At 43.4% G+C, this 26556-nt stretch overlaps 2 protein-coding genes across 12 annotated transcripts in view; one reads left to right on the top strand and one right to left on the bottom strand.

The window, feature by feature from the left end:
• Window positions 1-808, bottom strand: part of ZNF219 (zinc finger protein 219) — a 70301-nt gene extending 69493 nt beyond the window's left edge. For all 9 annotated transcript variants that reach the window (XM_069961520.1, XM_069961507.1, XM_069961508.1 and 6 more), the window contains exon 1: window positions 1-808. The gene's annotated coding sequence lies outside the window, so the exon portion shown is untranslated.
• On the top strand, window positions 127-14480 carry TPPP2 (tubulin polymerization promoting protein family member 2). Of its 3 annotated transcripts, none has more exons than XM_069961521.1 (4): window positions 127-236; window positions 3962-4131; window positions 5068-5221; window positions 14146-14480. In XM_069961521.1, exons 2-4 carry the CDS (start codon window positions 3962-3964, stop codon window positions 14329-14331), a joined length of 510 nt encoding a protein of 169 aa, XP_069817622.1. In that variant the 5' UTR covers window positions 127-236; the 3' UTR covers window positions 14332-14480. The 3 variants fall into 3 exon arrangements, with proteins under 3 accessions (XP_069817622.1, XP_069817624.1, XP_069817623.1); XM_069961523.1 differs by lacking the exon at window positions 127-236 and adding an exon at window positions 449-523; XM_069961522.1 differs by lacking the exon at window positions 127-236 and adding an exon at window positions 917-1040.
• The last annotated feature ends 12076 nt before the right edge of the window (window positions 14481-26556 follow it).

The following is a 26556-nucleotide window of genomic DNA, read 5'->3' on the forward strand; positions in this document are numbered from 1 at the left end:
CTCCAATAACAGCTATAGCAGGGCTTCTGGGCGGGAACTGAGGGAGCGCGGGAACGGTCCTTCACCTGCATCACGGGAGCCTGTGGTAGGTATTTATAAATGGGGCGGGGCGGAGGGGCGTGCGAGGGCTGTGAGGGGCGTGGCCTGTTGTTACCGTAACGTCAGAGGCAGCTGTTATCTTTGCACGCACTCCCGTCCCGTCCGCGAAGTAGCCGGCTGTCACCTCACGGCTTATAGTAAGTGTAATGAGGCGGGCTGACGTAGTGGGGAGGGGGCGCTAAGCAGTCTTCTGAGTTTCTTGCGAACTTCTCCTTCCGCTTGGGCCGGGCCTGTTTGATAGTAATATGGAGGGAGGGGGCCAGTTGCCGTTTCTCCTGGGCGGGGCCTGTATTGGAGTGATCGGATCATCCTGCGTCATGGGCGGAGCCAGCTGTCCATTCCCTCACTCTTTACTGACCTCTGGTGGAGAGAAGTGGTGAAGCTGTCAGCCTGGTTTACTGTACTGTCCAGGCACATATTATGGGTGTGTGATAGTACACTGACAGCCATAGTGAATTCTCCTGTGTGTCCATCCATACACACAGTGCAGCAGGCTAAACTATTATAGGAAATACCATTGTGGCAGGGCTTGTTATCATTTACAGAATATAACAAAATGACTCATTCACTGTTGATGTGAGACAAGACTGGTCAGATCCTGGGACACCATAGACCGGACAGGCTCACTTTTCATATACAGTTCATGTACATGTTCATCTGGGGTTGCTGCACTTTAGCTCAGCCCCATGTACTTGTACAGGAATCAGTTAAAGGAATTCGCCCAGTGACAGTTGAAGTTTAACTGACGTCAGTAACTGTTGCAGGTGCCAGCAACCACCTAGGTACCTGTCACCGTTGGCCTCGGACGGAGATGGCTTGGTTTGTCAGTACAGATTGACCAGTCGCCATAAAGGGCAGGCTTTTGACAGCCCTTCTGGCTCTCATCTCCTCCTTTGGAGGTGGGAGAAGATCAGAGTTGGGAGTGAAGAACGGCCATTAAAGTAAAACAGCACAGACACAGTTAAAACAGATTAACCCCTTCCTACCTTGATCATTTCCCCTGTCTCCTGTTGCTGTATTTAATCGTTGCCCCATCCCATTTTACTGTCCCTGATAGTCACTCCTGTCCTCTGTTACTGTATCTGATTGTCATTCCTGACCTCTGTTGCTGTATTGTCCCTTATTGCAGTATCTGATTGTCATCCCTGACCCCTGTTGCTTTATCTGTCTCCCCTGTTGCTGTAAATGATTGTCATCCCTGACCCCCGTTGCTTTATCTAATAGCTTCCCCTGTTGCTGTACCGGATAGTCTTCTTTGTTCCCTGTTGTTATACCTGATAGTCTCCCTAATCCCTCATTACTTTTCTTGTAGTCACCCCTGTTATTATACCTGATCTTTGTTCCTGTCCCCTGTTGCTGGATCTAATAGTGTTCTTTTTTCCCCTGCTACTGTACCTGATCATTGGCCCTGTCCCCTGTTGTTGTACCTGATCATTACCCCTGGCCCTATTATACACACAGATTTATTTGACAGATTTTTGAAGCCAAAGCAGGAATGGAATGGAAAATAGGAGAAATCTCAGTCTTTCCTTTATGACCTGTTCGTTGTTTGTAGCCTGTTCCTGGCTTTGGCGTCAATAATCTGTCAGATAAATCTGTGTGTGTGTGTGTGATAGGGCCTTTAGTGTACCTGATCGTCGCCTCTCTTAGTGTACCCGATCGTCGATCCTCTTACTGTGGCGCCCAGATGTAAACAATGTACGGAGCAAGAAGTCTCAGCCCCGCACATTGGTCGAGATTTATCCATCTTTCATGTCTCAGAATGGTTCCTATCTGTCTGAGACAAAAATGTGTCAGATGTTTGTCTCTGGGCCATTGGGTAGTGGTGGCATTGGGTTATTGCAGTTTGGCTCCCCCGTGCCCTGTAGTAACCCAATGCCACCACTACACAGTGTATAGGCCGAGGCTCAGTGGGTCAAACACATAACTGTATGAACAAGATAAACAAGTAAAAAGTAGACGTTCACTATAATTGACATGGTGACAGATAGCATATGGCCGATGACATCACATCTATAGAAGTGATACCAGTCTACAGTCATTTCATCCAGTGGACAGTGTCAGCACGGTACAGAGTGTACCCCATCCTAACATCATCCATAGATCTCCTTCTGTAAATGTTTGGTGCTATTATATCAGATGTGTGTTGTGTGTTTATGACAGGTCTAAAACTGAGAAATGTTCTCTCTGTTACTTTGCTTCTGAAGCGCTGAGGAGCTCCCACTGTGTTTGGTGTTTTTCAATGAGAGCCGTATCAAACATTCATATGCATGTATATTTAACAAACCCTTGGATGCATGTGGCATCTGTTTTATGTTTATTTTTAGTGGCATTTCCGAGGTGACAAACACTCAGGCTCCTATTTATCTAGGATATTCTTCAATGGCAGTACATGAATATCATAGAGATAATTACTGTACATGGATAGAAAGAAGAGCGTCCGCTGTTTAGAATTCACCTACATTTTCTACCATGACATTAATCTAAGATAGTAATACAGTATATCGTGTGAGGGTTTTGTTTTTTCTATTGGTTTTGTAATATTTACAATGTTTGATTTTTAAGTCATTGGGGGGGATTAATGAAGACCAGTGTAAGAGTATGTCAGTCTTAACTTAGGCCCCGCCCCCTTTCTTCCCGCCGAATTCACGCCTCTAAGCCCAGCATACCAAAGCTACACCTGCTGGAAGCAGCGAGCGGGCTTTAATCATGGTAAATGAGGTGCTGGAGGAGGCCACGCCTCCTCCCTAAATTACCGCGCCACCCCCCACCCGCCCATCGGGTGTGAGAGGTATACAGCAGGTGTACACGAGGTAGAAGAGGTGATATGTGCCTTCTCCCTGGCGTAGGCCTCGGACAGGACCTTCATAAATGTCCCCCATTGTGTTCAACCAGGTCCCAATGCGTTAATGCAGGTGATGTCTCAAAAAGTTACAGTCCCCAGGATCGGAGGTAATAGGCAATCTCCAGCTTGGTCTGGCAAACACTTTTTTTAACACAACCAGTTGAAGATTTCCTAATATTAGAGATGAGCGAATCTCATGCACACTCAGGCTCGCCTGAACTGGAATGCCCGCTATTTTATACAGGTGCCTGAAAAAGTTGGATGTTTTCCAGGCAGTCTTAGGTCTGCATCCAAGTTCTTTAGCCACCGAGTATTCCAGTTTGGGCAAACCTAAGTGTGCTTGAGATTTGCTCATCTCTACCTAATACCTGTGATCCCAGGGATTGCGACATTTTGAGACATGCAGTAACGCATTAGAGCCTGGTTGAATGCAATGAGCTGTATGTTCTATTTGAGATGTTCAAGAGGTTTTGGTCCCATCCTTAATTATGCTACTGCTCCCAGGAAATATCGAGTTATGTATATATGAAATGCTTTAAGGGGTTGTCCCAATACGACCTCAACCACCCCTGCCCCTTTTCATTTTTAAAGCAATGTACAAGTACTAACTTACCTTTCCCAGTGGCCGCAGCGAGCGGGGGGACTGGCCCTGGGACCCCTGCCGGAAGGCATTTTCCCCCGAGCTGTGATGAGTGGACTGACCGCTCAGCCAATCAGTCCCACCCCAGTCACTGACTGCTTGAGCGGCCAGTCCATCAGCCGGGTCGTGATGTGCCAGCGCTGGAGATCCCAGAGCCTGGCGGGGGTCCTGGGGCCGGTCCAGTTGCTCACCACAGGCAGGGGGAGAGGTAAGTTAGTACTTGTAATTAATTTCCTCCTGCCGGCTGCCGAATTTTATAATCCATCTCCATTAAACAGTTGTATAATGAGTATTAACTATCTAAATGTAAAGTAGTATATTTGCCCAGTTGTTACTGTTTATGTGATGACTGTCACTAAATGTATTTCTTTCTTCAGATGTCTCAAGAACTTGAGAAAACGTTCCGTAAATTTGCCGCTTATGGCAAAACCAAAGCAACCGGAGATGAGATGACTAGTAAAAACTTTAGCAAACTCTGCAAGGAATGCAACATACAAGAAAATGGGTGTACCAGCACAGATGTGGACATTGTCTTCTCTAAAATAAAGTGAGACAATTAATATAGATTAAATACCATATTATAATATAGATTAATACCATCATTTAAGTACTGTCCGGATGATCTTTACTGCCGCTGAGTTCGGATGCGGGCACATCCGTGCGCACCTGCATCCGAATTCCCCATTGCGCACAATGGAGCGTGCGGCCGGAGCCGCACACTCCATTGTGTGAACTGACAGAATTTTCTGCGACTGCTATTCAATGAATAGCGGCCGCAGAAAACTGACATGTCAGTTTCTTGCGGCGCCACTCTGGCCGGCATTCCACAGAAGGCAGCACTAGGTAAGCTACATAGCAATCACGGCTGTTGTTGCAAATAGCCTAGCTCTGTGAACCTCAAGCACATGTGACCCCTGGCTCTATTCATTCCTATGGAGCCACCGGAAAGAGCCGAGGAAACACTCTTCTGGCTTACTGGGCTCTCTCCGGCGGCTCCATAGGTATGAATAGAGCCGCAGGTCACGCGCTGTACCCACTGCTCTATTTATAACAAAAAAGCTGTGGGCCTGATACGGAGATCGGCAGGGGGGTCCAGCGGTCGGAACCCGTTGTGGATAGGGGAAAAACGGCCATCATTCGGACGGTGTGTGAACATATGCCATATGCTGTATCCATGTTTTTCATGACTCCTTAGGGCTGCATCCAACTTCTTCAGCCACCAGTAATCAAATACAGATCGTTGGGGTCATGAGGAACCTGAGCGTGCTTGAGGTTCGCTCATCTCTAGTTAAGGGTACAGTCACACGTACAGCGTTGCATGTTTTTTGGCGTTACTCCTGCTTGTTTTTGAGCATCAAAAAGACAAAACTTGCAGCTGAAAACATGGTATGTGTGAACGTACCCTAGCCACATTTTCCAGAATTACTTGAAGAAATGTTCACATTTTCATATTAACTTTAAAATTTCTGACCCCTTATTTAAGAAGTAAGACGGCTCATGTGATCACCTATCAAGAGTTTCAGAAGGCCCTGGAACTTCTGTCCGTGAAGAGATTTAAAGGGACACCTGCAAATGACGCAATAGCAGCCATCTTCAAGCTTGTAGAGGGCAAAGAACCCGCAAACATAGGGACCACGGTGAGAGCCCAGTGTTGTTTGTCTTCTCTGAAGTAATTCTTATGTTATATATTATTCATGAACAGGATGGTGAGAAATGTTTTACCTTTCTTCAGACATCACAGAGCAGTGGATTCCTCCGTTCACAGGTACAATAAAGTAGATTAGGTGTAGGCTCAGAGACACGTCAGGGCAGGCCTGACCAGGTAACGGTTCCAGGCATGTGGCTTTACATTGAAAAAAAAAATCATACATAACTCAGGAGCAGGGTGGGGGCGGATGGGGGTTATGAATCACTCCACAGACTGGGATTAAGAAATGACTCAGGAAGTAAGCCAAGGTCACTAACGGAAGGCGCGGAAAAAAAGTATTGCTAGTAGCCGAGATTTACTGCTTTGCTGCTAGTTTATTGAATGTTCTCCCCACATCTGTGAGAAAAGGAGTAACAATGGGATGGACACGTTTTCTGCGCCGCTACATTCCAAGTCCAAGTTTACATAGGACACATTCTGGAATGCAAGCCAAAATAATAAAAGAAAACATCAAAGTAAAGGATGATAGTGTACTGTTGGGTATATTTCAAGGGAACTAATACTCTCTGTGTGAAGTAGACTTGATTTAGTTGTAGTTCTGGGCACCCCAGTTCTAATTCATGAAGTGACTTTATTAATGATGTCTTATAAATAATGTAGAACTTAATAAAAACACTTGTAGTCTACAAACAGTATAATAGAGGGGAAGATATACAGCGTATTTATACTGCATATATAACTCTTGTGCCGCCTTTGTCTTTTTGTCACTGGCTTGATGCTTTGTTCACTAATAGAGATGAGTGAACCTCGAGCACGCTTGGGTTAGTCTAAACCTGAATGTTCTGCATTTGAATACCAGTGGCTGAAGAAGTTGGATGCAGCACTAGGGTGTCCTAGAAAACACAGATAGAGCCATAAGCTGTAGGGCTGCATGCAACTTTTTCAGCCACCGGTATTCAAATGCCCAACGATCCCACTCGAGCGTGCTCCAGTTGCACTCATCTCTATTTACTAACTTTAGTGTAATATTTTTACATTAGCATCAGGCTTTATACAGTGAAGGCTGACTACTGTTTGTAGTCTGTTGTTAAGGTTACAGTGGAAAGCATCTTAGAAATTTTTAAAGCGATTAGAAGATTACAAAAAAATTACGTCTGCTGTTTGCAATAGACGTCTGAAAATAATTGACATGATCATTATTTTGACGTCCGCGCAGACAACGCCCGTTACTTTATAGACCGTCTGCATTGGACGTCCGTCATCCCATTGCCTTTAATACATTGTATTGAAGTCAATGAAATTGCGGCAAAAACGGACATCTTTTTAAATAGAAAAAGCGGACGCCTTTTCTCTTTTTTTGCCATTGTGTGATCATAGCCTTAGGGTCCTATTTCACGGGCCGATGCAGGCCCGATCAATAATGTAAACGAGCGCCGATCTGCTAAATCGGCGCTTGTTTACTGGGCCTATTGCACGGCCTGATAATCGTTAAGCGAGGGCTGCAGGGACATCGTTACCCATGCCACCATACTTTACCTAAACATGTTGCAGGTCTTCTCCTGCGCTCCTTCTTCCTCTGCGGCCAGTGATTGGCTGAGCGATCTGCCAGCTAAGACAGGCCGCACTGAAGCTGCCGCTGCGTGTGGGACTGGGCGGAAGAAGGAGCGCAGAAGACCTGCAACATGCTTAGGTAAGCAATGTACTTGTGAAATCGGTCGCCTGCCGTGCATCGCGATTCAACACAGCGATGCACGGTCGGTGCCTGATGATTTTAGGTTGGAGCGATCAGCCAACAACACGAACATCGGCTGATCGTTGTCTCTATTCTACGGAGCTATAATCAGCCGAAACAGGACTATTCGGCCAATTATCGCTCCATGGAATAGGCCCCTTAGGCTATTTTCCCACAACATACCAAAGATTGGCCAGAAATGGGCAGATATCATGTTCTTTGAGATCTTTAGTACGTTGCAGGAACATAGCCATAGGCTACTTTTACATGTTTGATACTTTCTTTTTCTTTTAAGTAACAACCTATTCATTCCTATTGGGCTATTCACACAGCCCAGATTGTTCCATAAAGTGTCCGTAATTAGTGGATGTTACGAAAGAAACGTCTGTAACGTCCACAAAATATGGATTCGTAGTCCTAATGTCACAGGTCTAGTTCTTCCCGACAACCATTTTAACAAGTGACTTCCCACTTTTACAGATCTGCAAAAATTACGGATGCACTACGGATGTATTTTTTGTGGATTGCAGCCATAATATACGGTCCTGAAAATTCCAGGAACGTGTGAATGTAGCCTAAGGTTAGGGCTGCACAGAGACTTCTTGTAGTGCTGCTAATTAATTTTAACTACTGAGCTACAGCTGCAGTCCACAGCAATAATACACCGAGTTGTGTGTAATTGTGTTGACAGTTAAAATCAATTAGTAGCACTACAAAAAGTCTCCATGTGGCCGAGGACTTACCTGGAATGTCACAACAAAGCAATAAAAGCAATTAAAAACACACAGGATACTGCCGCTTAAATAGCCATTATGCTGTTTAGAAATACAAGAAGGGTAATAAATAGAGGCTGTATCCATTACCCTGAAAAATTCTGCTAATAATAGTGAATGCTATGATTTTATGTCCATACATAGGTATTACATTATATGAGAGCTTGGACATTGCTTGTAATAATACACATAAAAATTCTAACTCACGTGAATAGAATACCTATACCATACCGACCAGCAGGTACCATACTAATATCGCCCGTGGGTTTGCAGTGTTCAGAACTATGGGCCCTATTCCACCGGACGGTTATCGTTTGCATAATCGTTAACGATCTCAAACGACCGCTATTGCGAAAGACCTGAAAACGTTCAGTCATTTCCATGGAACGATAATCGTTACTTATGATCGTAATTGCGATCGTTTCTTCTTCGCTATTTACTCGCTATTGCGTTCGTATCTATTGCAAACGATCGAACGATGTCTTATTCAATGCGAACGATTTGCGAACGAGCAACGATAAAAATAGGTCCAGGTCTTATAGCCCTATTTCACGAAACGATTATTGTTCATAGACTCGCTCAAACGACCGCTCGTTAACGAGCATTTAACGATTTTTTTAAGCGTACGATAACACATAATACGTGTGGGAATGTGAACGATATCTGTAGTGTAACGATTTTTTTAAGCGAACGATAACACATAATACGTGTGGGAATGTGAACGATATCTGTAGTGTAACGATTTTTTTGCGGTCGTTACATCGTTACATGGTCGTTTAAAATGTGGGGAAATGTAGGTAGACATTTCAAGAACGACTGAAAGATTTTATTTTTTTTTTTAACGAAAAGATTAGCGAATTATTGTTGAAAGACCGTTTTTTTTTCGACATGTTGAAAAAAGATAGTGATCGACTCAACGACGATTTCGCTGTTGTCGTTCGCTCGTTTACAGCTATTCCACTGAACGAATATCGTTAACGAGCGGTCGTTTGAACGATTTTATCGTTTAAAAAGTTCCGTGGAATAGGGCCTTTATAAAGCGATTAACGATTTCTCGTTCGGTCGTTAATCGTTAACTGCATTTCAACCGAACGATTATCGGTTAGATTCAAACGATTTAACGATAATCTGAACGATAATCGTCCGGTGGAATAGGGCCCTATGTATATACATGGGAGCATCCCAAACAGCTGCAAGCACACATCTAAGTAATATGGTAAGGTGGGGAGAGTTTTCATCATGTTAAATAGGCAATGTCTTGAAAATAAGTGTTCAGACTGCGACCGTATGGGAAAACGAGCCGACGCGATCCTCTCCCTTCTTGTAAAAAGACGGATAATGGAAGTCTATGTGGCATGTCTCTTCTCACAGACACAGAGCCGGGAGAGGATTGTGTGGCAGCACAGTCCGAATACTTAAACACTGACCGATAAAAACTTTTGACATGAATAAAAGAGTCCAATAGCATCAGTAGTAAATTCAAATATAATATTTATTTACATAGTTTGGTACAGAGGTGTGACGTTCTGTTGTTTCGAAACGTCGCACCTCTGTATGAGAACATGTAAACAAATATTAGATTTGAATTTACTATCAATGCTGTTTGATTCTGCTATTCTTCAAGTCCAATCCGTGCATGCATTGGGATTGTAGGCCTACCAGTGTGCATCCACATGCAGCTGTCTTTCAGCTTGTGTAGACTATGGGGGATTTATCAAACATGGTGTAAAGTGAAACTGGCTCAGTTGCCCCTAGCAACCAATCAGATTCCACCTTTCATTCCTCATAGACTTTTTTAAAAATGAAAGATGGAATCTGATTGGTTGCTAGGGGCAACTGAGCCAGTTTCACTTTACACCATGTTTGATAAATCTCCTCCTCTGTTTCTTTGTGCTGTTGGACCATTTGGTGTTTGGTTATGTCTCTTTAACATATCAAAAGTCTATTTTCGGGACAGGTACACTTTAAGGCCATGTTCACACACTTTGTCTATTTTTGCCCATTTGCCGGGTGTCTTTTACAATGGTGATTGTACAAAGAGCGTCCATCATTAGAAAATACTGGAGGTTATTTGCCCTTAAAATAACGTCCATCCTAAAAGACGGCCAAACAAAGACGCCGTGTGAACATAACCTAAGGATTTTAGTTTTCACCTTCCCAGATACACATTGACAAATGTATGACTATAATATGTCAGGTATTTTCACAATCAGGTGCCTAATTGGTTTCTATAGCTAACAGTGTATGTATGAGGCCCTCTCTGTGACTGTATGTTTTTCTTTGTGTTTATGGAAATGTTTAAGATGCTTGTCTCACTTTCTATACACTGCGTGTGCAATCTGTCATTCCTTGTTCTAAGTTACAGAAGATAGGCAGCTTCATGTTTACAGGATCATGTGATATCCGAAAGCAGATGTCTCCAGGTTCACAGTTTTTTAAGTGTTTGTCTCTTTAATCTGTTGTCGAGGAAGCTGTAATATCAGTGACAACAATAGTTCCTCTGAACCCTTTGTGCTTGAAGTGTTACTTTCTCTGACTTTAAAGAAAAACTGAATCCTGAATTTAATTTAAAAAAAAAGACAAAAGACAAAGAAAAGCGCTATCTATATGCTCTCCTAGAGCATATGGACTTCCTAGAGAGGACCACCCTTTAAGAGTGGCAGCAGAGAGCTTGAGTCGTCTTAAGTACTTTTAAGAATGGTCAGTGCTGGTGCTATACAAATTGCAGCACTTTCCATAAAAAATGGAATACACTCCTGTTCCCAAACTTTCCGCCTTGGTAGAATCCTATTAGACAAAGCGATTTTTCATTTTCGCTGATTAACGATAAATGATCGCAAACAAGAGCTTTAGGGAACGACCCAAAACCGTTCACCACAACACACAGAATGATAGCCATTAGTTACTATCATAATTACGATTGTTACTACGATTGTTTACTCCTTCTGATCCCAGCAAAGGAACAGTGCGTACATACATCGAAATATTCGTGTACAATTAGCTAACGGTTAACAATTATTTTATGGTCAGCTTAAAAGATGCGATCAATGACACACAAACTAACACTAACACTAAAAAATAATAAACAAGTAAACTCATCCCTCCTTGTGCCTCGTAGTGCCACTCTGGGGTCCCATTAACAGCAGCTGGGCTCCTGCAGCTCTGCTAGCTGCAACGTCACGTCTCTAGCCGATTGATTGCCCGCTCAGCCAATCAGTCACTGGGGTGGAGCATCAACCCAGTCACTGACTGGCTGAGCCATCAATTGCTCAGCTGAACTGTGACATTGCTGCTGGAAGAGCCCAGTATGTCACATACCCAGTTTCCGTCAGAAGATGACAGTCGGCTACTGTGAACGGGACCCAGGAGTCATGGGGACCGGTGAGATCACTAGTTCATTATATTCTCGCGAGATTTCATATTTAAATTCGAAACGTAAAACGATTTTGCGCACAATAGTCGCCCTGTGTAATAGCGCCCTTACTTTCACCTCCACTATGATGAGAACCTTAACAGTCAAGTGGTGATCACCACCATTCAGTTCTCAACAGAGAAAACAGTGTTGACCACCCCCTTGGGAGCTGTGGGCAGTTTACACCTGTGTATATTTTACACCCTTTAATAAATCTGGGCCTAGAGGTTCTGCTGCTGGGACCCCCAGGGATCAGCTGTAATCTCTGGGGGAGCAATAATAATAACTTGCTACTTGTGCTTAGCGCCCCAGGTAGTGACCTGACATTCTACCAGATATTAGTCTGATATAAAATCTTTAGTACAGATAGATGATGTCTTTTTATTTTTTTTTTTTATTATTTTATTTTACATAATTTTAAATGAAATATACGACATGTAGACTATCAAGGTAAATATACAATTTGAGAGGCCCAGTAATGCTATAAATAAAACAGTAAAGTTTATTAATTTTCCTTCCAGGCAGAACATGTTACACATGTGCTGGTGAAGCACGCGCCTTCTTTGACTTTTACATTCTACTGTAATTTCTTTGGATGGGATTTTTGATCATGCCCCTATCTGCCAGTTAGAAATACATGTTCCTCTAGGCAGTGTTTCCCTTATCAGCCTCGGGGCACCCCTGTGAATTTTTTGGGGGATTTTTTCCCCAATGACCAAAAAAATAAAAACGGCTACTAACGAATATTACACAATATCTACAAATCGTTTGCCTTTTTTAAAAACTCAGATCATTTTTACTTAAAATGTTAAATATCACAACAAGAACAACAAAGGATTTATAAATTATTTTCCAATAAACATTGAAGGTGATCAGCAGGCTAAGAAATATAACATTGTATGGGGCATGGGTAGAAAACACTCAGCATCTTTATTAACAGAGAAAAGCAGAACAATGTGTTCAACGTAAAAAATACTAGTCTGTGGGCCCGAACATAAGATAATTCTGATCCTAGGATTTGTTAATCAGTACAGACTTAACACTTCAAGACAGGAGGCAGTGTCCAGTGAATGGGTCATCAATAGAGATTTGAACACCAGTGGCTGAAAAAGTTGTAGACAGCCCTAGGGAGTCCAGGAAAACATGGATACAGGCATAGGCCAGACACCGTAGGGCTGCATCCCACTTCATCGAGTCGTGATTATCTCTGCTGATGAGGCATTTACTGGACACTGCCTCCTGTCTGGCAGATTATAAAATCCGGCAGGGTCAGAAGGGAAATTGATTACAAGTACTAACTTACCTCTCCTCGTGCCCGCGGGACCGGCCTTGGGACCCCCACCTGAAGGCATTTTTCCCCGGAGTTTTGATGACATCAGGACTCGAGGGGGGTGAAAAGGCCTGTCCTAGCTGATGGACTGGATGCTTAGCCAATCAATGACTGGAGTGGTGTCCTGTCCCAGTCACTGACTGGAGCGGCCAGTCCATCAGCCGGGTCGTGACGTGTCAGCTCCAGAGATCCCAGAGCCCTGCGTGAGTCCTGTCCTGTCCCGCCATAGCCGCGGGCACAGGGAGAGCGAAGTTAGTACTTACATTAAATTCCCACCCCCTGCTGGCTGCCGGATTTTCTAATCCACCGGGCTTCTCCTTTCGTACTCATCTCTACTCATCAGATAGCTCATAGTTAGGCCAGACAAATCCACCCAAAGGCACCAGATAACTTCATATTTTTTAATGCGTTAAATTTTGCATAGATAAAAAAAATGGCATGTTCTATTGGGGAAGTTATTCCCCTGTAATATAGAGCAATACAGAGGCACCATTGTGCGCACACAAGTCCGTTACATGGAGCTGCGGGATACAGCTCTGTTACATGGAGCCAGACAAGCTCTATACACATGGTTTGCCTGTTTAAGCTGGGTTCACACTATGTATATTTCAGGCAGTATTTGGTCCTCATGTCAGGTCCTCATAGCAACCAAAACCAGGAGTGGATTGAAAACACAGAAAGGATCTGTTCACACAATGTTGAAATTGAGTGGATGGCCGCCATATAACAGTAAATAACGGCCATTATTTCAATACCACAGCCGTTGTTTTAAAATAACAGCAAATATTTGCCATTAAATGACGGCCATCCACTCAATTACAACATTATGTGAACAGAGCCTTTCTGTGTTTTCAATCCACTCCTGGTTTTGGTTGCTATACAGCCTCACAAATACAGCCTCAAATATACATAGTGTGAACCCAGCCTGAGTCACACTGCACCATCTCCCAAACTATCAATGAACAATCAGAAAAAAAAAATAATGTCCATTTCCGTCATAGTCATCCTCACAGCTGGCGGGAGCTTCTTTCCTGCACAGCAAAAAATGCCATTGCTGCCCAGCCCGAGCTCTTCCCACTATGCTGTAAATGTTGCTACCATAGACATTTACAAATCCCATTGATTTTTATGTCAGCAGATAAACTGCACCAGAGGTGTCTGACAGATACTCCTCCCTATTAAAATACTGTGTGATCCGTTGAGCTAAATGTGCATGTATATGGGGATTTGGGGAACATATCTGTCAAAGAAATGATCATATAGCTGACATCTTTTATGTGTACGGATAACTAGCAATGTGTTAGTAGACTGCCGCTAATAAATATTCAGGAATACATAAAAATTTCTACATACGTTTTATATCTAAGTATTGGAATATAAGTAATTTAACTCCTAAACCTTCTATCCACTAAATTATACATTATACAGCTGATAGGATGTCATTGTTGTATATGCTACTGTGTCTTTAAAAGCTAGTAATTGTATAGCTCCATCAGGAGAGGAGGTTGTCAGAAATGACATCAAGTCTTCTAGTATGAGGGTAATTTGATCCTTGGTTCTAAAGAGAGCTGGCTTTGAAACCTCTTTGTTCCTGCAGTGCTGGACCCTCCTCCTTGACTAGCTGGAGTTTTAATATAAACAGCATCAACTCTGCTCTGTTTTACAGAAAGCTGTGACTGCAGGGGCCGTGGATCGTCTAACAGACACATCAAAGTATACCGGATCACACAAGGAACGTTTTGATGAGAGTGGCAAAGGCAAAGGCCTAGCAGGACGTGAAGAACTGACTGATGGCTCGGGATACGTTGGGGCATATAAGGGAGAGGGGACGTACGATAAGAAATCGAAGTAATACAAGAACAACTAAATCGAAGCAGTACCTTACAAACCTCGGAACTGTCCCACGATCTGATAGGATGAAACGGTTAATTATTTAGTATCTGGGACAACTGTCCTCATTTTACATCAGTCTGCCAATAATCACCATCAAATATGAAATAATATCTCCTTGTTTTTTTTCTAGGTTTTATGAGACATGTCATTCTATCCCAGAACTGTGCAAGTAGTACAGTGCGTATTCTCTTTCACCCGGGCAGGAAGGCTGCTCATCTAGATTTACTGTTTCTGGCTATTTCTCTATATCATAAATCTCTGACTAAATTGAACCTATGCACACGTTGCCTAGGTGGCGGCACAGAGTTATTATGGTTCTACACTTATATAAGGAGCTATGATATGACTTTGTGCATGACACTTAAGGCACCTCAGATTTATTTTTTTTAAAGGCTTATATATCTTTTTCTCAAAATGTTTTGGAAAACAAAGTCAACTAAATTTCCAATACCAGGTCATCCTGTATGTAGCTTCATAGTAGTAAAAGCTCCTTTTTTCTGTTTAAGAGTTACAAATCCCTGCATTGACATAAGGCTTAACGTTAAAGGGGTATTCCAGGGAAAATTCACTTTTCCCCTATCCACAGGATAGGGGAAAAGTAGAAGATCACAGAGGGTCCGACCTCTGAAACCCCCAGGGATTTCCGTATCAGACCCCGGCCAGCTCTGTTATGAATAGAGCCGCGGGTCCGGCACAGTGCTTTTCTGGTGCACTTGGCTCTTTCAGACGCTCCATAGGAATAAATGGAGCCACGGCTCACATGCCGGGCCTGCGGCTCTATTCATAACAGAGTCGGCCGCGGTCCAATACAGAAACTCCCAGGGGGTTTGGGGGTTTAGGGGTCCCCCCCCCCCCCCCCCCCCCCCGCGATCTCATACTTTTCCCTTAAAAGTGAATTTTCCCTGGAATGCCCCTTTAAAGGGGAAATCCAGATAGGGAAAATAATTTTCTATAAAAAAAATACATTGAAAGTTATATAATGTATTACCATATCTGCACAGTTCTGCCACACTGGTAGTTGATTGACATACAGAAAGTGAACAAAACTGGCCTCTGTGCAATCCGCTCTGTCTCCTGCTCCCTCTTCTAACCCCCAAGGAGACAAAGATCATGTGACCACTGTCTCACATTCAATTTGTTTACTGAGCACAGACAGGGGATGCAGACGTGACAGGGGGCGGGGCAGGGACAGGGATGGGCAGGGGATCTGAGAAGGGTTGGGACATGGGCAGGAGGGGCTGAGGTTATATGGGTGGTAGAAACAGGACATTTTGAGCCTGCACAGCAAAGAAAGGAACAGCAGGAGATACGGAGCAGACAGAAAACTCCATCAGAAGAGCACAACTACTGTAAAACCACATAAAGAGTGTCAAGGGGGAACATATGTAAGAACCTTGCAACATTTTTTTTATAAAACTGCTCAAAGTTCCCCTTTAAAGTTACAGCTTCACATAGAAATGAAAATAGAGAAAGACCTATCAATAGGACTGATTGAAGGGGCACTCCAGCAAAAACCTTTTTCCCAGTAATTGAAACACATTACAAAGTTATATAACTTTGTAATATGCTTCAATCACCTATCTCCCCCCTTAATCCCCCACCAGGAAGTGAAGTAAACTCTTACCTAATGACTGTTGACCCCAGGCTGTTCTGCGGAAGCCATTTTGTGACATTGGTATCATCAAGAGGGAGGCGGGTCTAAGCCCTGTTAAGCCAGCCTTCCTTTGTCAGATGACACTAGTTGCTCAGCTCTGATTGGCTGAACAAGATGCAAGCCATCTAACAGTTTTACAGAGTCAGACATCACAGGAGACAAAGCACATCATGGGAAAGCCCAAACTTAGGAAGTGAAGATAAAATGAAGACACCAACTGGAGCTTCAGGGACCTGCAAACAATGTAAAATTCAAACGGAGCCAGACTCTGGAGGCATGGTAAATCTAAAAACTATGTTTATGATTGATTGTTTTTTTCTTATTAGCACCGTAGTACCCCTTTAAGGAAGGGTAGATTCCAGAAGAAAGCCACCCACTAGACAGTACCCAGCTGTTTTTAACACTGTACTTTCTTTGAAAGGCCACAGCTTTTCAGGATAAAACTTAGCCCTTTGTAATGAAGGTGATTGTCCATGGATACTGCTGCATGAATCTACTCACAGGCCTCTGAATTATCAAATTCTAGCTTCTTTCAACTGCCACCAGAGGGCGCTAAGAGGCTTTCTGTATACTCTACATGCATGTTTATTAATAAAATAGTATATAGTAAGCTCCTAAGATCCTACCATAGGTGGATAAATGTTACCTGAAATTTATAATTTAACTGTATACCTATAAAGGGGCTGTGAATAGGTAAAAAGGAATACCTATATATTAGGGGGAAAATTATATTGTGATAAAATGAGTCTTTCTTACTTAAAAAAAATTCTCCAGATATCCCTTTAACTTATATGTGTAACTGGTAAATCTTCATGGTTATACCCATTTATAGCCATGGCGAGAATGTAATTCTTTTCAGTTTTACCTTTGACATTTGAGCCTGGTTTGTGCAAAGATCAGAAGATTGTCCACTTCCAGTCTGAAGGCCCTTTAACCCAGGCTGATTGTTGACTAGCACCAGCGATCAACAAACTAAAGTGCTTGTTTTTCACATGAGCAACTATTAAGATCATTGCTTGTCGTCCGAACATCTCTCTGTGTAAACGGGAATGACTATGATAAAATTAAGGGGCTACGCAAACGATCCAGAAAACCTTTGTGGCCATAATTGATGGAGCTTTGTAAAAGCTTTGCAAACAAGTCAGGCAATGTAAAAGAGCCCTATGAATTCATGGATGGGGTCAATTAAAGGGCAATTACCTATTTAGGAACAATCGTCCAGCCCTCCTAATTAGCTCATTGCCCATTGACAAAGAACATATTTGCCAAATGTATTGTTAGGTAGTTCAAGAACCCTGACCCTAGGACTGAAGGCATAAAACCTGACTTGTAAAAAGTTGCTGACATTGTTGGGGCAAGATCCAAAGATACCTGAGATGTACAACCCTTGATCAGGAAAGGAGTCCGGAAACTAGGGGCTTAGACAGTCCTGCAGTTCCCAACACAAACCTTGGTGGCAGCAGAGGGGCCCGTGTAGCCCCTTACTGCTGCCACTCAATGCAATTGAAAAAAAACCGATACATTCCTTTTTTGAAGTTAGTGATTAAAGGAGAAGTCCGGCTAAACTTTTTTTTATTAAAGTATTGTATAAGTGAGAAATCTCAGTCTGATTGATTGCATCTGTGGGATGTGCTGGAATAACATGCCCGGGAGTTCACAATTTACAAGACTAATGGTGCGTTTACACGGCTGAAGAGGGGAGCCGGGAATTTCAAACGGCTCCTCTTCAGCCAATCAGAGCTCCTCTTCAGCACTGATTGGCTGAAGAGGAGCCGTTTGAAATTCCCGGCTCACCTCTTCAGCCAATCAATGCACTGAAGAGGGGAGTCGGGGATTTCGAAAACCTGCTACGCGGAGCAGGTAACATATGCTCGCGGCGGAGGCGATCGGAGCGGCGGTGGGGGGGCGATCGGAGGGGGGGTGGCGATCGGAGCGGCGGCGGGGGTGGTTATCGGGGCGGCGGGGGTGGCGATTGAGCTGGCGCAGGGGGCTGCGGATGAACGGGGGGCCGGGCTGCGAGCGGCGGGCGGGGCTGCGGGCAGCCAGACTATCGCGCGACGACTGTTTACACGGAACGATCGGCGAATTTTTTGCGAATGACGAACGACGATTTGATAACATGTTAAAAGATCAAAATGAACGATTTCTCGTTCGTCGTTTGATCGTTCGCTGCGTTTACCTGTACGATTATCGTTCGAATTCGATCATTATCGCGCAAAATCGCACGATAATCGTTACGTGTAAACGCACCATTGTAAGGGTTGTCCAGACAGCAGCAGGGGGTGCTTTATTCACATTAAACAAGTTCCACTCACCTGTGCTGGCCCAGTATAGCTGCAGCATTGCTGCTCCCAGCTCCTCTATCTCCCAATTCCTGGGACATCACACCATCTAATGCTGCGTTTACACGAAACGATAATTGGCCCGATGATACGATTAACGATGTCGGAGTGACGGTTTTTTTTTTCATAACAATCAGCGTTTAGACGGTACGATATATCGTACGGAAAATTTGTTTTGCAATCGCTTAAGCCTATCTCACACATTAGTTAAATCGGCGAACGACTGTTCACACGGAGCGATCTGCAAATTTTTTGCGAACGATCAACGATTATTTGAGAACATGTTCAAAGATCAAAATGAACGATTTCTCGTTTGATCGTTCACGTCTTACACATAAGATTATCGTTCGAATTCGATCGTTATCGCGCAAATTCGCACGATAATCGTTACGTGTAAACGCAGCATTAGGAACTCAGCCAATCAGTGGCTCAAGCAGTGTCCCATCCCATTCACTAATTGGCTAAGCAGGCAGTACCTGCAGGGTCATGTCATCACAGAAGCCGGGAGAGAGTCGTGAGTAGGGATGTTACAGCTGCGCTGGAGTGGGTGAGTGGCACTTATATTTATATTTTTTACAGCACAATCTGCCGGCAAAAGTTGTTTTTTTTTTTTTGCCAGGACAAGCCCTGTAAGGAAACATTGGTGGCACATGAAGGACCTACACAATAGGCAGGTGGTTTTAATAATATGGGTGATTGTTGTATATTTTAAGAACATCAGGGTTTATTAAACACAAACAGGATGTCTGGCACACATATGGATTTTGTAAAAGAGCGATACTTCCTCCTTAAATGATAACAAATGACTTAAGATCATGAACATTGAGTGAAGTTTAGGTAAAAGGCAGGAAAAAGAATGTAAAAAGCCAACATTTTACTTTTTAAGAAGTATCTTTTATGTACTTAAAGTTAGAAGACCACACATGTATATACAGGTGGGTTATATTAACTGGGAGAAAAGTTTATAAATCTCAATATTAGGCCTGGGCGATTAAACTAATTAATTCACCTAGATTTTGAAAAAAAATGATTTCATTTTCTTTAAAAATCGTAAATGTAATTTTCCAAAAAAAAAAAAAAAAAAAAAGTGTACTCTGACCTGCAGGGGAAGCAGTGGCACTCTGGGCAAGCTGCTTCTCCTGCCGGTCAGAGCACCCCCTGCCCCTAAACCAGATCGCCAACCCACCCGCACTGAGGAGTTCGTTGCCACCCACCCACAAGATCGCCACCGCCCATAGCAGCAGCAGCAACTGGGCAATGAGTAGCCCCCAGGGCAGGAGAGACCCAAAGTGTGATTTAAAGGAGAGCAAGTGAGTACTTGGCATGGCGGCCCACCTCTCCCCCACCATGCCTACATGGTAACTAATACTACTCCCATTACTGTTCTCACTACTACCCCCACTCCAGATACTACTACTCCCATTACTATTGCTACTACTACCCCCACTCCAGATACTACCACTCCCTTTACTATTGCTATTACTACCCCCACTCCAGATACTACTACTCCCATTACTATTGCTATTACTACCCCCACTCCAGATACTACCACTCCCTTTACTATTGCTATTACTACCCCCACTCCAGATACTACTACTCCCATTACTGTTCCTACTACTACCCCCACTCCAGATACTACTACTCCCAATTCTCTTGCTATTACTACCCCCACTCCAGATACTACTACTCCCATTACTGTTCCTACTACTACCCCCACTCCAGATACTACTACTCCCAATTCTCTTGCTATTACTACCCCCACTCCAGATACTACTACTCCCATTACTGTTCCTACTACTACCCCCACTCCAGATACTAATACTCCCAATTCTCTTGCTATTACTACCCCCACTCCAGATACTACTACTCCCATTACTGTTCCTACTACTACCCCCACTCCAGATACTAATACTCCCAATTCTCTTTCTATTACTACCCCCTCTCCAGATACTACTACTCCCTTTACTATTGCTATTACTACCCCCACTCCTGATACTACTACTCCCAATACTAGTACTACTACTACATCCATCATAATTTGCAAACAAAAAGAAAGAGACTTAAATCGAGGGTTTTGTTCTCCAAAAATAAAAGTACAACTGTTCCCATCTCAGCAGGATATCACTGTGTATACTTTCACAGGCAATTGTTCTGATAATGAATTGTTCCATTTACAGCCCCGCTCCCATCATTCTACCTCACTGACCTGATTCTGAATAGTAACTTCCCAACACTCCCATATCTTTTAGGTTCAGATGATGAAAATTTTAGACTATCGGGCGGTTTTCTGTTAAGCTGGCTACTTTTTTTTTTTGTTGGATGACAGATTGGCAGGAATTTGGACTCTGGTGAATACTCTCTGGGGTTCACTTTGCACTAATCCTATTGTTTGCTACTACTGCCAGAGGCATTTTACAACAGCTTTATTTACAGCCATGACAAAGATTTGCGGTTCCTAATTATACAGGATCTGTCTGATTTGCCATGGCATAACTAACCATAAATATTCTGTCACTAAGATATATATATATATATATATATATATATATAGTATATTTAAGAATGCTTTAAAAATGGAAGTGTTCATACTTTGTTTTTATCAATTAACAAAACGCTAAGAGATCGAAATCAGATCAATGTTTGGTGTGATGATCACCATTTGCCTTCAGAACCGCATTAATTCTTCTAAGTATATTTGCATAAACATCTTGGAGGAGTAACCACAGATCTTCCATGTTTGTAGGCTTGCTTCCTTCATGTGCATCATGCCTGGTTGAAGAGATGGCATTAAGTTATACTTTTTACTAAAAAAGAAAGTCAGTGAAGACAGTCTGACTCTACTGGTATTCATATGAATGTTACATTGACATGACATGTACCACCTACCTAAACATTGCAGCCCTAAGGTGCCCTCAGAGAGTTGGACCTACACTAGCAATGGCCTTTCTCGGACTATAAGTCTACATATCTGGACATGTAAGAGCAACTGAACTCTGTGTAACACACCTGCAGGAGCTGGGTAAAGTGCACGGCTATAAAGAGGGAGCCACCCCCCACATGTGAAACATAACAAAACAAGCCATGGCTGTGTGCAAACTGCATAGTGTGAACAAGAGTTAAAGGGGTAGTGCGGCGGTAAAAAAATATTCACAGAATAACACACATTACAAAGTTATACAACTTTGTAATGTATGTTATGTCTGTGAATGGCCCCCTTCCCCGTGTCCCACCACCCCCACCCGTGTACCCGGAAGTGTAGTGCTTAATACATACCTGATCCGTGCCGACACGCATCCACCATCTTGTGCCAAATGTCATCTTCGGCCGGCCGGCCCGAACACCTTCGATCTTCCCGAGTGCCGGCCGCGTCATCAGCTGCTCAGCCGCGATTGGCTGAGCATAACTGTGCTCGGCCAATCGCGGCTCAGCGGCTGATGACAACGGCAACAAGTACAGTATATTCCTAAACCATATGCACTGATTGGTCGTCTGGTACTGCCTATACAGTATAGTGCAGTACTACATGTCCTGTACTGCTTTTTACCTGTGCCAGGGCAGCTGCTCCTTTGGAAACAAGGTGGGGGCTGCTCCATTTTATTTTTCTGGATACTTGTGTGACCTGTACAGAACCCTGAAAAAGCTCTCCTCCACCAGAAAGTAATTTACAGCTTCCAGTAGCCGAGGGACCACTGTATATAATAACTGTACAGTGGTGCCTTGGATTACGAGCATAATTCGTTCCGGGACTGTGCTTGTAATCCAAATCCATTCTTAAACCAAAGCAAATTTTCCCATAAGAAATCATAGAAATGCAGACAATTGGTTCCACACATGTAAACATGTAACATGTAAAACAAATAAAAAAAAAACATTCAGAAACAGCAGAATATGTGATATTATAAGTTACTGTACAGTAATGGAGAGGATGGAAAACACAAGGGCGGACAGAGACTGCAGGGAGCTCTTAAACCAAAGGAATATTCTTAAACCAAGTCACAATTTTGAAAAACTGTGAGCTCTTAAACCAAAACGCTGTTAAACCAAGTTACTCTGTCCGTACTAGGGCCTGTCCTTTTTTTTTTTGCGGAACGGATTGCAGCCCAGTACACAACACGGATGTGTGTATGGGTCCATTGAAATACATTGGTCCTATTTTTCTGCGGATCCGCAATTGCGGACAGGAACAGGATGTGTGAATAGGGCCTATGTTACAATCCGTAAGCAATTGATTTCAATGAGAGGATTCGTAAAAAAAAAATCAGGGTCCGCACTGAGTCCGTACTAGGACATGTCCTTTTTATTTCAGGATTGATTTTCATCCATTTCTGCTACTGATAGTGTGAATAGCCCAATAGACATCAATGTGCACTAATTCGGATCCGTAAATACGGATCCGTAAATTACGGAACGTGTGCATAAGGCCATAATCCAAGGTATCACTGTATAATAAATCCTTTTAGGCTGTGTTCACATATTGCATCTAGAGGTTTCCACTATACTGGTACCCTCAGGGACTTCAAAAAGCTCACTACAGACCTAGATGAATTCCTTGACGACAATAATAATTTTATTTATATGGCACCAACATTTTTTGCAACACAATGCTGGGGGTACATACATTGTCAAAACAAGACATTATATTATTATTATTATTATTATTATTATTATTATTATTATTATATATGGGGGACAATGCAGGGGAACATTATTACTATATGGGGGACAGTGCAGGGCGACATTATTACTATATGGGGGACAGTGCAGGGGGACATTATTACTATATGGGGGACCATGCAGGGGGACATTATAACTATATGGGGGACATTATTACTATATGGGGACCACACAGGGGACATTATAACTAGATAGGGGACAGTGCAGGCGGACATTATTAGTTTATAGGGCACAATGCAGGGGGACATTATAACTATATGGGGGACAATGCAGGGGGAAATTATTATTATATGGGGGACATTATTAATATATGGGGGACAATGCAGGGGGACATTATAACTATATGGAGGACATTATAACTATATGGAGGGACAATGCAGGGAGACATTATTAATATATGGGGGACAATGCAGAGGGACATTATTATTATATGTGGGGCAGTGCAGGGGGACATTATTAGTATATGGGGACAATGCAGGGGGACATTATTAGTATATGGAGGTCATTGCAGGGGGACATTATTAGTATATGGGGACAATGCAGGGGGACATTATTAGTATATGGAGGTCAATGCAGGGGGACATTAAAACTACATGGGGACAATGCAGGAGTACATTATTAGTATATGGGGGACGATGCAGGAGGACATTATTAGTATATGGGGGATATTAGTAGTATATGGAGGACAATGCAGGGGGACATTATTACTATATGTGGGGCAATGCAGGGGGACATTATTACTATATGGGGGCACAGCAGGGGGACATTATTACTATATCAGGGTACAATAGGAAACCTTATTACTATATGGGGACACAGCAGGGGATCCTACATACAGGGGGCAACCCAGATACCTATTGACTTTAGTGCACCAAACAGCAACTTTGCTACAATTTGGGACCCTATGGGTGGGAAAAGGGAGGCAAGTTGCTAGAAATGTGCGGAGCCTGAGATGTTTGTCTGGCAGGTTCTGAAGGAACAAATTGTAGCTGCAAGAAGGTCTGGGCCAGATGGAGAGGAAAAGGAAAGTGTCTCCTCAGATCAAAGGAGATGTCACTGAATGATGTTTTTGTATTCAGTAGAACATTATTTGGTAGGGGTGCAACACCACTCTATGCAGTAATACACACACTGCTTCTTCCTACTAACCCGAATCCTGATAAAAGCCCCCCCTTACTTCCCCCCTTTCTTCCCCAAGGCTGAACTGACTGAGGTGTTGGAGACAAAAGACAGTGGGGCTAAAGTGCATTATTTCTACAATATGTAGTTTCTCAAATGGTAGTCACTTCTAGGGGTTTCCACTATACTTGTACCTCTGTTTGCCTATTTTTCCTGCTTCTAGAACATCATCTTCTAGAGCTTCCTGCCCAATATATTCCAAACATTGAGAGGTACCATTGTAAAAAGATAATACATGTTAATTCACATCACAATGAATTTATTGCTATGGCTCTTTTTTCCCATACGCTCTGTTTCTACATCAGCTACCCAATTCTTTTGTGTTTCTAAAAATAATTCACTGAAATGCAAAAGATGCATTGCAATTTATAGATTAGACTGGAATGTTGGAAGAGACGGTTCCACATTTATACAAAGTGTTTGCTGGGCTGATAAAAAGATAGCTTGCAACATTTCAACTGGCGATTGGGTGATGAGAAAAGTGGGCCCGATCTTTTTGGTTTCCTTGCCATTACTTTGGCATAACATCCTAAGCAACACTCATCAAGGCATTTGTGCTGTTTTGAGCAGTTTACGTCAGCTGCGCATTATTTTAATTTTTTTTCCGATCGGAGGGGGGGGGGGGGCGTGTTTTCATGTTAGATACATTATTAGCCAGATTTATAATGTGCGATTTTTTTAGTTTGTGTGCAAACTAAATACCCTAAATAAATACCCTAGCATAGTTTTTTTTGTCAAGTTTTGTTAGCTAAAAGATTGCTTTAAAAAAATTGCACAAGCAATGAGTAGGATTCATCAAGGCCTGTGCCCCTAATGGTAATCTTTGAGCAAGGTCTGAGTTTTTTTGCAGCACTGAAAAAATGGGGAAAAAATTGCACTGATAATAAATTTGCCCTCCTGTTTTTTTTTTTTCAGGTACCCTTTAAACATGATGCCTATCCTAATGTCATTGATTTCAGTTTGACAGAGACAGCATCTAAATTCTGTTCTTAACAGGACAGAAAAAAAAAGTTTTAATAGTAAATTCACCCAAAAAAACCCCAAAACAAGACAAAAAAAAAAACCCTGGATGTTCCAACAGGATGCAAAAGTGTGATGTGAGCAGGCCCTAAATAGGTCAATCTATGGCCCAAATGTGTTTCGCTGACAGTGAGCATCAATTTACATTTCTCCACCATCAGACAGGTAGAAATAAAACAAATTTATTGCGGCCTCCATTTACCCTATATCTTTCTCTGACCACGCCCTGATCTCCCTCTCCCTCTCTCTATCTCCCCCCCAACCCCGTTCCTGGCGCTGGCGCCTAAATGACACACTGTTGAGAGACCCTGGTGTGGCGGCAGAGATCCAGAAGGATCTGACAGCCTACTTCGCCACCGTCACCCCTGAATCCCCGCCCCTGGTGGTCTGGGAGGCCCATAAGTGCTACATACGTGGAACTTTCATCAAACTGGCCACACGCCACAAAAGAGAGTGCGCGGCCAAAATCAGCTCCTTAGTTTCTCAGATAGCGGCTCTGGATAGGCAGCACAAGAGAACCCTTGCCGTTGTTACGGGGGCAGAGCTCTCAGTTCTGAGGGGTAAGCTACGGGATCTCACCTTCTCGGATGCTAAGGCCTCGCTGGCCAGAAGCCGCCGCCATTACTATGAGTTTGGTAACAAGCCAGGCAAGACTTTAGCCTGAGCCTTGCGACAACAGAGGGCTCGCTCCTTCATACCCCACCTCTCCTCTGGGCAGGGCTCCCGACTATCTTTTTCCTCTGAAATTGCAGACGCTTTCCGCTGCTACTATGTCAACCTATACGGCCTACCCTCCACCACAACCCCGGGATTCCCTCCACTCCTCCATCTCCTCATACCTCCTGGACTCTGGTCTCCCCTCCTTGCCGGAAGAGAGCGCTTCCTTACTGGAGTCTCCCCTCACCGCCCAGGAGTGGGACTGGGCGATTAAATCGTCCCCATCGGGCAAAGCACTCGGCCCGGATGGCCTCACTTTACCATACTACAAAGCCTTCAGCTCCCTTCTCCGCGACCATTTTCTGTCTGCCTATAATTCCATTTCCACAGGTTACCCTTTCCCTGCGGACGCTTTACATGCCCACATCTCGGTTATCCCCAAGAAGGGCAAGGACCCAACGCAATGCCAAAACTACCGCCCCATCTCTCTCCTGAACCTGGATGAAAAATTATTTTCTAAAATATTAGCCGCCTGCTTGACTCCCCTTCTTCTACCCATCATACACCCCGATCAGGTGGGCTTTATGCCCACGCGGGAAGCACGGGATAATACGACTAGAGCCCTCAACATCCTATACCATACTTGTTCTGCGGCCCT

This window comes from Dendropsophus ebraccatus, chromosome 3 (genome assembly GCF_027789765.1).
Source record: "Dendropsophus ebraccatus isolate aDenEbr1 chromosome 3, aDenEbr1.pat, whole genome shotgun sequence".
NCBI lineage: Eukaryota > Metazoa > Chordata > Amphibia > Anura > Hylidae > Dendropsophus > Dendropsophus ebraccatus.

What these genes read in the sequence shown, in the direction of transcription:
- TPPP2 (XM_069961521.1), top strand. Translation starts at nt 3,962, where the DNA reads ATGTCTCAAGAACTTGAGAAAACGTTCCGTAAATTTGCCGCTTATGGC. An exon ending in ATTGTCTTCTCTAAAATAAA is followed by an intron (nt 4,132 to 5,067) that starts GTGAGACAATTA and finishes CCCTTATTTAAG; the next exon opens with AAGTAAGACGGCTCATGTGA. An exon ending in CCGCAAACATAGGGACCACG is followed by an intron (nt 5,222 to 14,145) that starts GTGAGAGCCCAG and finishes TCTGTTTTACAG; the next exon opens with AAAGCTGTGACTGCAGGGGC.